The following is a 14,454-nucleotide window of genomic DNA, read 5'->3' as shown; positions in this document are numbered from 1 at the left end:
CTTCTGTCTGAATCTGAGCTTCCTGCCCTGTTCTTGAACTCCTGCTGAGCCTGTACCATTTTTTGCTCGAATACGAGAGTCTCAGTGGGTAGGACAGGGAAATACCACCCAAAGTGTCCTCAAAAGGTGAGAACAGAATTCATGACAGATACAGAAGGTGACGGGAAGCTAAAGCAGGGACTGAAGGAGGTGCATCACCCGATCAGAGCAATGACAAGCAATGGGTTTTTTTGGGAGGGGGGAGTTTCGGACAGAGGTGAGAAGACTGAGAGATGATAAAGGACAGCCAGAGAAAAGAAGGTTACAGGAGTTCAAGGGTAAGACTGGAGGTAACAAGACGATGGATCAGTGTGTTCACCAGGTGGGCAGAGAGGGGGTGAAAACACAGGGATCATCTATTCTTTTTTTTCATACTGGAACTGAAGACGAGCAAAACATGATACTTCATGGGGATTTTTGCTAATAAACAGAGCGGACTTGCCAGCTAAGTCCAAAACTCCCAACTGTGTCTTGCCCAAATAAGAATCACAGGAATTCTTATCCAGTTTCCCAGCGTGTTACCCTTCCCTTTTCTTGTCTAAGAAATGAGTTGCTGAAAGACTCACCATTTTTTGTACTGGAAACCAAGTGGTGTAATTTTACTGGTATTGTTTTGCTTTAATGTACAGTTCTCAAACTGACCTTTTCTTTTCCATTTGTGATACAATTAAACAACCTGAACTTCTTTCCAGGAGTCTTGCAAAGTCGTGGACGCAGAAGTGCTTCTTTAGTGTTTGCCATCAAGGTGGCATTTCCACTGCCTACTCTGTGCTCCTAGGCTTTAGCTTAGAGCAAAGTGGTGGCAAGCATGGGAAGGCCAACCAGCATGACAAATTTCAAATTTTGTGCGAGATTATATTCTGCATGTTAGCATTACAGAAACACAAGGGAGTTGGCAGTGTGGCAAAATGCCTACCGTGATTCCAATAGTAGGACTACTCTCTGGAAAACAGCAAACCAAGAGTACTTCTGACACCTTAATACTAATTGAGCCATTTATCAAGTTACCTTTGAGTGTGCTCTTGAGGGAGATAACTGACACAGGCTTGGCTGTTTGGCCATTGATTTGACAGGGGTTGAATGGTTGTCCAAGCTCTACAACATTGACGCAGTGGCCTGCTTCAGTCATCATCCTAAACCGTGGTTTCCTTAACCACAAGTTATTCTGCTCTGGTCAGACCTCACCTGGAGTACTGTGTCCAGTTCTGGGCACCACAGTTCAAGAAGGACACTGACAAACTGGAACGTGTCCAGAGGAGGGCAACCAAAATGGTCAAAGGCCTGGAAATGATGCCTTATGAGGAACGGCTAAGGGAGCTGGGCATGTTTAGCCTGGAGAAGAGGAGGTTAAGGGGTGATATGATAGCCATGTTCAAATATATAAAAGGATGTCACATAGAGGAGGGAGAAAGGTTGTTTTCTGCTGCTCCAGAGAAGCGGACACGGAGCAATGGTTCCAAACTACAAGAAAGAAGATTCCACCTAAACATTAGGAAGAACTTCCTGACAGTAAGAGCTGTTTGACAGTGGAATTTGCTGCCAAGGAGTGTGGTGGAGTCTCCTTCTTTGGAGGTCTTTAAGCAGAGGCTTGACAACCATATGTCAGGAGTGCTCTGATGGTGTTTCCTGCTTGGCAGGGGGTTGGACTCGATGGCCCTTGTGGTCTCTTCCAACTCTAGGATTCTATGATTCTAAGTTGTTGCACAGATGATGACACAAGCCATAGCTTGTTTTTGTTGTTGTTGTTGCTCTAAGTGCTGTTCATTCTCCAACTGCTCATGCTTCTTGTCTTTGAGGTTTGGTGAGCTTTTGAGGTGCAGTGGTGAAGCAAACCATGATTAAGGGTGCTGGGTTCACATGTAACACCAAGCCATGTCTTCAGATTGAGGTTTGTTGGTGGTAAGGTGCTGGGCAGGGTATCACTAGTAAGCCATGGTTTAATAAACCATGGTTTATTGTTATGTGTGAACCAAGCCAGTATGTGCACAAGAGAGCAGGCATCAAGGACTAGGTGAAGGGGGAGAAGAAACAGTTTTCTATGGTCCTCCTCCAACTGAGCGGGGTTAATGTGTGTTGAAATTTACCAGCCAAAATTTGGCTGCACACCTCTAACCTACTCTTAACACCAATTCATACAAAGAAGTTGGCATCCCTTTTCATTTATAGACAACATTTCCCTTTCTATACCTGGAAAAGAGGTTTGTGAAATGAAAAAGCTTGTACTTTTGTAACAACCAGTCCAATAAATATTGTATTACCAAGCTTGTAAAGTCAGAAGAATGCAATGAAACTTAACAGCACACTCCAGCCTTGGTCACACACTTGACTATAAAATCTCTTTCACCTCAAAAATGATCAAATCCTGTTCTCTGATGTCACATTCAGTTCAAGTGAGTAACATATTTAATGTACAGAAACCTAAATAAAAGATAGGGAGAAACTGATTTCTTCCCTTCCTGTATTTCACTATCCCCCAAACCATTTGATCATTAGAAAAAACTGGAACAACATGCATTTTGTTTGCACAGCTTGAGACAAAAGTTCCAGTCAAGTGTGGTTCTTGAAACAAGTGGAGTTCTTGGCACCTTTGAGGTGAGCCAAGTGTACATTACCAAACGCTCCAAAGGTGCGATTCTATACCAGCCTACTCCTAAGTCCCAATGAATTCAATTAAGCTTACTCTCAAGTAGGTCAGCAGCCCTCATTTGGATTCATAACCTCCTCCACTCCCCACATTTCAGTATCAACAAATGAAAGAAGTACATTTCCCCAGAAAATATGGAAAGTGTGCTAAAATTTTCCTTCTTCTGTTATAGTTTACAGTCACGAGCAATGCCAAATGCACAGCAGCGCCTGAGGGTGTGCAGGAAAATTTGGAGGAGATGGGGTGCCAGGTTTGACACTTTTGCAGAACTTAGGTGGGGGAACTGGCATAATTATATTACTGTGCTTTCCAAAGTATATATGGCACTGCTTCTTCTCTGCTAACCAAGGCCAATGAATTAACACAAATGTGGACATTACTAGACCAAGGTATTTCTACATGTGAATAAAGCAAAGATCCTTTTCAAAACTATAGAGCCTTATCTTTTTGAGGGGGCCTTATCTAAACTTCGGGACACAGCTGGCGCTGTGGGTTAAACCACAGAGCCTAGGGCTTGCCGATCAGAAGGTCGGCGGTTCGAATCCCTGCAACGGGGTGAGCTCCCGTTGCTCGGTCCCGGCTCCTGCCAACCTAGCAGTTCGAAAGCATGCCGTGCAAGTAGATAAATAGGTACCGCTCCAGCGGGAAGGTAAATGGCGTTTCCGTGCTCTGCTCTGGTTCACCAGAAGTGGCTTAGTCATGCTGGCCACATGACCCGGAAGCTATACGCCGGCTCCCTCGGCCAATAAAGCGAGATGAGCGCCGCAACCCCAGAGTCGTCCACAACTGGACCTAATGGTCAGGGGTCCCTTTACCCTTTACCTTTAATCTAAACTTCTGTTGCTAATGACAGGGCATTTTCCATTGGGGTGGGGATCCCCCTTTCCTTCTAAGATTTTATCTTGTGTGATTTCCCCAAGAGAACTGAATAATTTATAAATTTCGTTTCTACACATAATTTGCTCGGTATTAACAAAGCAAACCAGATAGCAAAGCAAAAATGAAAGACATATACATGTAATAAGACATCCCCAACACAGGGAGCTGTTATGTATGTGCACAATTCTACCACCTCTATTGAAGGAACTCTGAATTTTACCTTTGTACAGTAGGCTTAGTGTGATGGACTGACAGGACACTGACGGGAAAGCGGGCTGGAGTCTGATTCGGGAGAGGGGGTCAGTGATTTGTGGGGAACTGTACCAGCCAGGAGGCTAGAGTCAGAGGCAGGAGAAGCTTCAGAAGAGCCAGGTGCTTCCCCACCCTCTCCTGCACCACTGTCTCCCAGAACCAGGAGGGGACTGAAAAGCGAAGAGCAGAGGAAGTTTCTATGCAGACGTAGTCTCCGGCTGCATGTGTGCAGCCCGTCGGGGGAAGATACATAAACTGGTGGAGGGCGAGAGGTCCCTGGTTGCTGCAACTGTGCCAGAGAGCATGGATCCGGGAATAGATGCTTAGAATCTAGATTAGTGTGCATAGGGATCCAGAACTGTGTTATCTTTGACAATAGAGAGTTAACTATGTGCCATGTGCATTCTTTGGGTGGGAAACACCCTTGACAGCTAGCTTCTACACACACTCTCTCACACGCTTCTTCATCCACCGTTCAGGCAAGCAGGAGGCATTATCAGAGTTCAAGGACACATTACAGCCATGGTCATCTAAGGAGGGTGCAAAGCAGGGCTGCTAAGTTCCAGATGACTCACAGGAAGGCCTGGACAGCCATATTTGGCCTCTGGGCCTGAGGTTCCCCATCCATGAATTTGGGGGAACCGAATCTTGGGAGCTACCCTGGAGTTACTGCTCACTCTTCAGAATTGTGAGCAGGAGACCGACTGGAAGAGAACTTGGGCTTATATGATGTTTCCCCTGCCTCACCCTCACCATAAAATTCCATGTATACCTGGACAAAGACTGGGATCACCTTGAATCTGCAAGACTAAAACCTCTTTAAAGAGGGAAGAGCACAAGTTCAAGGCTGACCCATAGTTTAGGTAAACTGGTGGGGGAGAGAACATCTGAAAAAGCCATTTGAAGTTGAAAGAAACGAAGGACTTACAACACACAAGGAAATAAATGTACGCAGCCCAAACAAACCTATACCTTGCACACATATATTTAGAGGTCCTACTGACTTACTCCCAAATTAAGTGCACACTCATCTATAACCATATTCCTTAATTTAAGTTATAAACCTAATCTGAGTATGAATTTGGATCTAGAAGGTAGAAAGGCAGAAGATGTACATATTGCCAATCATTATTTTTTGTTGTTCTACAGTTCCCTTTCCAAAGGGGTCGTGGATTTAAGTGCTAAAAATAACTAAATGGTGGTCAATTACTTTCCATCTCTCACAGTGAACCTTTTCCTTCTTTAAGTGTTGCCTGCGGCATATTTCAGGGTAACGCACAAAGGAGATTTTGCGGAGATTACTTGCTTGTGGACCATTCATCGAGACAAAGGTTCTGTCACAACATCCCTTTCAGTTTGGAGACAGAAGATGCAACCTAGGAGCTTAAAAAATAAAAATGTAGCTCTCATGCAGGGGTTTTGGTTTGTGACTGGATACAGAAGCAGCTCCCCAAATGTTGTTGGACTATAACTCCCAGCAGCCCCACTTAGCATCATGGCCAACAGTCAGGGATCATGGGAGTTGTAGTCCAACAACACCTGCAAGGTACCACATTGGCTACCCTTCCGTAGTTTCTTCTTTCTGTGGAAGTGAGTCGGTGCACAAGTGATGGGGCTGCCACAGTGCAATTGGGCACGGTGACTCTGCCCCACCAGGAAAACCACTTCTGTCCACCCCCACCCCCCCACAATCTATTGAAAAGCAGAGATGGGAATTATTTACAAACCTAAGTCCTTACGTGACACAACACCATTATCATCATCATGTGGAGCAAGGCTCTACCCTAAGACCAAAATGAAGGGGAAATGTCCTAGGTCCAGACCTTGTAGGGCAGGACTTGAAGCTTGTGAGATCCTCTCTTTTTTTGTTCCTTTTATACTAGAACTTCAAGGCACAAATTCCACTGAAATTGATGGTCTGACTCCTGAGTAGACGTGGCTTAGGGCTGTTGGTCTCCTTAGAAGCACTGAGAACTGAGCTGGTTCAATAAAAAGCTAAAAACAGCCAGGTTTTTAACAGGTGTGAAGATCACAGCCCAATTTGAGATGCAAGTTAGACTCAAATGGTTGCGGACGAGTAGATGGCTGGTAAAATGGCTATATCTTTCATTATGACGGTTTGGGAGTAAGCCTCTCACAAAAACTAGTCTTGTCCAGGTGTGGAACGGAAGGGCATTTACAGATAAAAACCAATGCTCCTAACTCTCCTTGCATTAAGGCTTGTTCCAAAAAAATTCAGAAGGTAAAAAAGGAATGGGTGACATGAGAGGCAAGAGACCATTGTGAATAATGGATCAGGGAGGCCCTTGTTTCAGTATTTGTGCTTCCCTGCTCATGACACCAGCACCGCACTGTGCCATGTATGGCCGTTCCTTCCTTGTAGGTCTCCATTTTTTAAATCACACTGAAGTTGTAACCATAGCTGTCAACTTACAGATTTGAAAATAAGGGACCAGCAGCCTCAAAAATAAGGGACCAGCAGCCAAAATAAGGGATTTTGCTATTCCTCCTCCCTCAGGCCACCTCCTCAGCTGCCACCACCGCTGCCGCCTCTGGGCTCGTGGGCGAGAGTCTCTCTCCCTCCCCCTCCTCTCTCGGGCAGGGCAGGGCCAATGGAACTCCTCGCGCCAGGACGATGGCGCCAGCGCACGCTCTCTCTCGCGGCGGAGGACCCCGAGCCGCTGCTTCCCTCCCGAGCCGGGCGAGCATGAAACCCAGGAAATTTAAGGGACATCATCAATAAGGGACAGCAGCGGGACACGGCGCTGGGATAAGGGAGTTTCCCGCCAAATAAGGGACGGTTGACAGCTATGGTTGTAACAGCACAATGCTCCAAAAGGAGATCTGCAGGAGTGGAGGAGGAGGCCAGCGGATGAGGAGGCAGCAGCAGGCGGATCCGCCACCTCTCCCAGGGGAGTCCAGATCTCATACCAAAGCAGTTTGCTCCACCCTGCTTTACCAAAACGCTGGCTGCGCCGAGCTCACACAAAACCCACTCCTGGTTTCCTTCTAAACTTTCCTCATACCAGCAACCCAGGTGGAGTGGAGGAAGGAGAGCCTTTTTGTTGCTGTTACTGTTAAATAGTTGGGAGTCGGAAACTCTGCAAAACCTACTGTAAATCACTCAAGAGATCTACCAGCAGATCCCGATATACCGTATTTTTCGCTCTATAGGACGCACCCGACCATAGGATGCACCTTGTTTTAGAGGGGGAGAACAAGAAAAAAAATTCTCTCCCTCTCTGCACAGCAACCCTTCAGCGAAGTGGCCGGAGAAACGGAGCCCCTTCCATTTCTCCCCCCCGCTTCGCTGAAGCGGCGCTGCGCAGAGAGGGAAAGCTGTGCAGCATCTCTCCAGCGAAGCAAAGCCAGGAGAGCAAGAGGGGTCGGTGCGCACTGACCCCTTTCGCTCTCCAGGCTTCAGCGAAAGAAACGCGAAGCCTCCGGAGTGCGGTGGGAGCGCTCCCACTGCGCTTCGGAGGCTTCACGTTGCTATCGCTGAAGTCATGGAGCCTGCATTCGCTCCATAAGACACAAACACATTTCTCCTTAATTTTTGGAGGGAAAAAAGTGCGTCTTATAGAGCGAAAAATACGGTGCTTTCTTGACTTCCACTAGCGTAGAGTATGAAAGTTTAACACTAGCATTCAACATGTAAACGAACTGGGAAGCCGGTGCAGTAAGAGCAAAGGCCTAGTCCTTGTGAGAAGCCTAATTCTGGACTGGATGAACTTTCTGGATGCTATTCAAAATCAAACTCATGCAGAGTGCATGGCAGTAACCCAGCCCAGATCTTACCACCGCATGTGTCACAGTGGCCAGATACTTGATCCCTACAAACCCACAAGGGTAAGTTGAAATACAGATAGAAATCTGTACACATTAATGCGTCTGTCTTGGGTATATGTACCGATGGACAGGGGAACTCCACTACGTGAACTCTACTATTATTCTCTCTCATGAGAATGGAGCCTCTGACCAAAAGGTGGTGCAGACACCCAGAGAAATTCCCCACGGAAAACAAAGGACAAGCCCCATACAATCTCTGTGCAAGAGAGCCTATTTCTCCAATTAATTGTTTCAAGTGGTTCCCATTTCTCTCTCCTAAGAACATTACCCCTTAACCACAGTCAATCTTTGACCTTCCATCTAGTCAAAGTCCTTTTGTTATGACTTCCTCTTTGCCGCTGGAGATAAAATAACCCAGCAGGGCAAGTGTTTAAAACAGATTCACGTAGAGAAATACAATGAAGATCTTTCCAGAGCAAGTGAAGCTTTTTTCGACACACATCTGCTTTCACTGCCCCACCCCCGTCCTGCGTTTTTGCTTTCGTTGGAGGGAAAGAATCCCAGAGAAGTGACTGATTCATTGCTGAATCATTAGAAGCATCCGTTTTATCTATCAGCAATACAGTTAAAAAAAAAAAGTTTCAGAGCCCAGACAAAACTGAGGCCTAACTCAAATACTACATTTGCAGAGCATCAGCCACCGAAGACCGGAAGACAGAAAAATGCTCTTAATAGTTTTCCATATGGTGCCTAAGAGAAGGGCTGCAATGGTTTGGGTAAAATTGGTAGAGGAAATTGGAAAGGTGCTAGGAGACAGATTACTATAAAGAAAGGTTATGGCCCAGTGTGTATGGGAAACCCTTCCTCAGGGGCAACCCAGTTTTATTCTATGATTCTATTTATTTTATGTTGGGCTACTGCATCTCCTTAAAGGTAAAGGTAAAGGGTCCATTAGGTCCAGTCGTGGCCGACTCTGGGGTTGCGGCACTCATCTCGCTTTATTGGCCGAGGGAGCCAGCGTACAGCTTCTGGGTCATGTGGCCAATATGACTAAGCCGCTTCTGGCGAACCAGGGCAGCGCACGGAAATCCCGTTTACCTTCCCGCCGGAGCGGTACCCATTTATCTACTTGCACTGTGTGCTTTCGAACTGCTAGGTTGGCAGGAGCAGGGACCTAGCAACAGGAGCTCATCCCGTCGCGGGGATTCGAACCAACGACCTTCTGATCGGCAAGCCCTAGGCTCTGTGGTTTAATCCACAGCGCCACCCGCATCTCCTTATTTCCTCCTATTTCCTAGCTCATGTGAAGTCCTTGTTCTTCTGCTTATTGGTGTTACCCTCCATTTCCCCCTCTCAGATAAAATGGACAACGCCGGGATTCCCAAACTGTGGTGCTGCACATTCATGGCATTAAATATTCATACTGATATTTAATTGTATTTTTATTGCTTTTATTTCTTACATTACAATTTGAGTTCTATGAAATGCAATATAGAAGAAATAAAAGCAGAAATAAAAATATGATTAAACTAATCCAGTACCCACCAGCACAGTGCTTTTTGAGAACTACAACAGGTCAAAAAAAAAAAAAAAAAAAGCAATATGACTAACCTGACCCAACAATGTCCGCCCGCCCCATACAAATAAGCCACACTGCAACCAACTGAATGCAACCAACCAAACTCTGGATCCTCCAACCCCTCACAATGCCAGTAAAGATAAATAAATATATAAATAAAGGACCTACTCATACCCCCATATCTCCCCCCCCCCCATTTCTTTTCGCCTTCTCCCCCCCTAGCTGTAAGATGTCTATGGCATTAGTGTCCCATACTGAACATTAATGAACTGTGAAAAAGACCCTATGAATCGAAAGTGGAGATGCTATACAGTATGTACTTTCCCTTGTTTATTTCTTTACACAAGAAAATATTCAATAAAAACTTTTTTTTTTTAAAAAAGGCAAAAATCATTAAGCGGTCTCCCAAAACCCTCAACAATTTTCAACTGATCAGTTGGGCAGGGGTTAGTTAGGGAACTGCTAGACGACACCATGTGGGAAATCACTTTACACAAACATGAATTCACACAAACGTGAAACGGCACTCAGGCTGTTCCCTACAACTGCATAAAAATTAAAATACAGAAACTGACCTCCTGGGGTTTCTTGCTGTGTTAAAGACTCTTTGGGAGACAGAGTATGGCCTTCTTATCAGGAGTTCTGCACATGTGAAGTAAGAAGTTCGTTTGAACTTTCCACAAGCAGCACTTGGAACTATTCTACATGTTACACCACAAAAGGCAGGAGACTGAGCAGGCAGAAATTCTCTTTTGGCAGCCCCTTACATAACTAGGATTGTCAGGGTACTTAGGCTGTGACAATGGAACAGATTTAAGCCTGTTATATAGATAAGCCCTGTGTTAATCAGTAATTGTGGTGGTAGTACTTTGCTACACCCCCCAGCCCCAAGAGATAATTTACAGTCGTACCTTGGAAGTCGAATGGAATCTGTTCCGGAAGTCCGTTCGACTTCCAAAACATTCGGAAACCAAAGCACGGCTTCTGATTGGACGTTCTGATTGAACGGCTTCTGATTGAACGTTCCTCATCGGACGTTCGGCTTCCAAAAATAGTTCGCAAACCGGAACAGTCACTTCCGGGTTTGCGACGTTCGGGAGCCAAAACATTTGAGAACTAAGCTGTTCGAAAACCAAGATACAACTGTATAGATACCACAGCTCATTTATGTAATTTTTCCGTTTAAAGAATATTTCATCAGCTAGACAAATCCATATATATGAAATCCCACATATATGAAACATTCATATATATGGAATTTCTGCTACACATCTATGTTAGTTTTACCAGAGGACAGGATTTGTGGGGAGGAGGAGGAAGGACAGAGAATTATCTCCTGGATTTTGTCACTTATCTTAACCTTATTGATCTTTGGCTACTGTCCGGGAACTGTCATCGGAACAGGGGCGGGAAACAGAGGGGCAGTTGTGTTACAGGGAGCCTCCGAAAATCTTGCCAAGCAGCTCCTCTTCCAGTGATGAGGAAAGCCCCACTTCCAGTGGGGAAGGGGTGAAAGGACCAGAGGATGCTGGTGGGAGCCTCAGCACCACTTCTGGCCAAGCCAGCCAGGAGGGAAGCACGCCCCATCGGTTGCCCACCCTGCGCAGAAGTCTAAAGCGCAAAGAGGGAAGGAAAAGGATGGGCGTAACGAGACTTTTATGTTAGGGGAGGTCCAGGAAACAAGCACTCCCAGATTCTGCTAGCGATTGAGGCAGACATGAACTTTAGGGTTCTGCACTGTAAATACCGTATTTTTTGCTCTAAAAGACTCACTTTTTCCCTCCTAAAAAGTAAGGGGAAATGTGTGTGCATCTTATGGAGCGAATGCAGGCTGCGCAGCTATCCCAGAAGCCAGAACAGCAAGAGGGATCGCTGCTTTCACTGGGCAGCGATCCCTCTTGTTGTTCTGGCTTCTGAGATTCAGAATATTTTTTTTCTTGTTTTCCTCCTCCAAAAACTAGGTGCGTCTTATGGTCTGGTGCGTCTTATAGAGCGAAAAATATGGTAGTTCTGCACCTAAATAAAACCTGTAAAAGACACCTCGGAGTCCTGCCTGGTTACTCGTGAGCAACCACCCTTGCCATCTGACAGCTATCAACAAGAATGCACACAAAACATTTTTTTTCTGTACCTGGATTGTTTCTTTGGAGGTGGCGGTGGTGGTGCAAATTCCTCAATTCCATTCTTGTCTTTAGGGAACTCGAAGGCAAAAGATGCTGATTTGCTCATTCCTGCAATCTTGTTCTCCTGGACAGAGCGTTTCCCCCCCTGATGGCAATTAGAAATACTTGAGGGACTGCTTGCCCCGTTCTCCGTTTCTGTCTCTGGTGTGCTTTTCAAGAACCCCTGCTCTTCTTCCTCTTCTTCCTCTATCCTGCACTGCCTGCTCCAGGAGAGATTGTAGTATTTCTGCCTCCTCTCAGAGCTCAAGGTCGCCGGACCTTTGTTCGACTCCTCTGGAGAGATTTTGTTCGTATGAGGGCATATGGACGATGCGGGCTCAAAGATTGTGCTATCTGCGCCGTTCTTCGGAAGGTCAAGACCCCGATGGCCGTCGCCATCACAAGTTTCTGCCACAAAAGAACTTACAGACTGTGTGAAAGGCCCCTCTCCTCTAGGCGGGCTCCCTTTGGACAATTTTGGGGGAATAGCAGGAGTCTCACCTATCCCATTTCTGCTAGTTGTTTGGGACGGAAGACCTGGGTCATTTTCCACCGGGCTCATCTCGCTGCTTGCTTGAGGCATTTCTCTGTATTCGAAGAAAGGGGATGTTTTCCTAACTTCTGAATTAGAAGTGGGGCTAGGACTTGGCCACTGGACCCCTACAGCTGAGTCTGGACTGCTAAGAAAAATAGTCCGGTTGTCATCTTCTGTGTGGGCCGCCACAATGGTAATAGTCGCTGGTACCTGTGTGACAGATTCTTGGAACTCTCTTTCGCAGTCCAAGTGGAGAGCCTTGCCTCTCCAGAGGCCATCTTGTTTATCTTTACAGGGGCTATAAGCCAAGGCATCACACCTTGCATGCGTGTTGGCATTATTTAGCTGCGTCTTTTTCCTCTTTGTGCTTTCAGCATAGATAGGCTCATTTTGAGAGGCTACTTCACAGGAAAGCTGTTGCTCTGCGGAATTGCTTGCATTTTCTATACGCCTGCCTACGGTCTGATCTGATTCTCTAACCGAAGGACAGCAATAATTTTCCTTGGGTGAACAACAGGGGCCACTGCCAGTATCTGAGGGAAATACTAATGTGTCCGTTTCGGAACATAAGTGGTTGTATACATAACTGTGTGGCAGATGCTTCTCCCCCCTTTGAAAGTCTGAATTCAAGGTTCTGCTTTCCCCTTCACTGAAACTCACCTCTACGGACTCAGTTCTTGCATTTGTCACAGCCTCTGGCGCCTGAAGTTTTGAAATAGGTTTTTCATGCCACACCTCTTTGGTTTTGGTATTGTCAAACCCCTGGTGGACAGGAGCCTCTTTGCAATAGTCTGTGATGGAGCAATACTCCCCGCCTTCACTTTCTAAATCAGAAGAATTGAACACACCAGCTCTTTCTGAAAGTGATGCTTCCTCTCTTTGATGGATGGGAGAGTATCCCACGGAGTCCATGGCAGAGCCAACACATCTGTCACTCAAAAAGGATGAATTGTGGCAGAAGCCCAGATATGGCAGGGATAACGTCTCCTTGCCGACCACTTCATTTCCATTCTCCTGTGCACCCATATCATTCAGAAATGCCACATTACTGAAGGCGACATTTCTCTCTGCGCTGCTTTCAAGACTCGAGGGACCGGCCAAAGAAGGGCCTGGAGGACTGTGCAAAGTACGATCACTTGGAGTATTCTGAATGACAGGCTTCCTTATGATGTTGTTGCTGAATTTGTCAATACAGAGTCTTTGTTCTTCTCCAGATTTCATCAAGGCAAGATTTCTGGGTGGCATTCTCTTGTTGACCTGCATTGATAAACAAAAATATTATATATATGTCTGTAGAAGAAGAAGAAGAAGAGTTTGGATTTGATATCTCGCCTTTCACTCCCCTTAAGGAGTCTCAAAGTGGCTAACATTCTCCTTTCCCTTCGTCCCCCACAACAAACACTCTGTGAGGTGAGTGGGGCTGAAAGACTTCAGAGAAGTGTGACTGGCCCAAGGTCACCCAGCAGCTTCAGGTGGAGGAGTAGGGAAGCGAACCCGGTTCCCCAGATTACGAGTCTACCGCTCTTCACCATTACAGCACACTGGCTCTGTAATTTCTAACTTGAGATTTATAAAATTAGATCTATTAACAGAACAAATTAGATCTACTGACTTGGGTGGTCCTGCTGTGATACTAAACACTGAAGAGCAAAAAGCCAAAGCCCTCTGTCCAGGTATTCTAAAACCAAAAAATTATCCTCATCTTGAAGCAAACAAGCCACGCACAGGTTTCCCATACTTTACTGTGCAAGCAGGTACAAGCAATTTGACGCAGGCCTAATTCAGGGGCAGAAAACCTCAGGCTCAGGGGCTTATTGTGGCCCCTTCTCTGGCCCATGGGACTCTTGGAAGTCCATGCTCTTCTCCCTAAGTTGCACCTCTCACTAGTTCTGCTCTGCACACTTCTCAACGGCTTTTGCCCAGCTGGAACGTATCCTTGAACTAGGATATATTGTTTGGCTGGGTGGAAATATATGTGTGTCTGTGTGCGTTGTAAACCTCTGACTTTTGTGTGGCTGGAATAGAGCACTTTGCCTCTCTGGCTCCTACGCCCCACCTGCATGCAGCCCCCAAAAGGATAAGCAAGATAGAAGGTGGACTCAAAACTTTCCCCCACCCCTGGCCTAAAATGTTCATTTGGAAAAATGAAACCAAGGGAGGCCTAAAGAGCCATGAGATCTACAGATAAATGGCAGTACAGAAATTTTAATAATAATAATAATACACATGACACTGACCAAGGTGGTAGACAAAGACAATATAATTCTGTTTTGCATCACTTTGTATGTGTGGATGACATATTATTGATGTAAAACAAAAACACAACACTCACACCCTGTCCATGCATGTCAAGAGATCCTTTCTCCCTGGTGGGATGGTTCACTACACGCTGGGAGGTGTTGCTGTTTTAAATGTGGGTGCACATTCAAAAATATGTCCCTCTCTCGTCTATTCTCAGTCTATAATCTTATTCTGAATAATATAGGTGGAACTGTTCTGAGTCCAGTAAGGCCTGGTTCTTGCTAGGTGTTAAGTTGTGGGTTGACATAGCAGACGACACAGCGATTTCTCCAAG

The 14,454-nt window shown here is 45.8% G+C and overlaps 1 protein-coding gene across 5 annotated transcripts in view; it reads right to left on the bottom strand.

Annotated features, from left to right (window-relative positions):
- The window catches only part of PRAG1 (PEAK1 related, kinase-activating pseudokinase 1), an 87,227-nt gene that overhangs the window by 22,392 nt on the left and 50,381 nt on the right, over positions 1-14,454 (bottom strand). For all 5 annotated transcript variants that reach the window (XM_081844806.1, XM_081844804.1, XM_081844803.1 and 2 more), the window contains exon 3: positions 11,314-13,136. In XM_081844806.1, coding sequence (XP_081700932.1) covers positions 11,314-13,136 — 1,823 coding nt within the window. The remainder of the gene's footprint in view (positions 1-11,313; positions 13,137-14,454) is intronic.

The sequence above is a fragment of the Podarcis erhardii genome, assembly GCF_964252035.2.
Source record: "Podarcis erhardii genome assembly, chromosome: 17".
Classification (NCBI taxonomy): Eukaryota; Metazoa; Chordata; class Lepidosauria; order Squamata; family Lacertidae; genus Podarcis; species Podarcis erhardii.
This window is presented reverse-complemented; position numbering and strand designations above follow the sequence as displayed.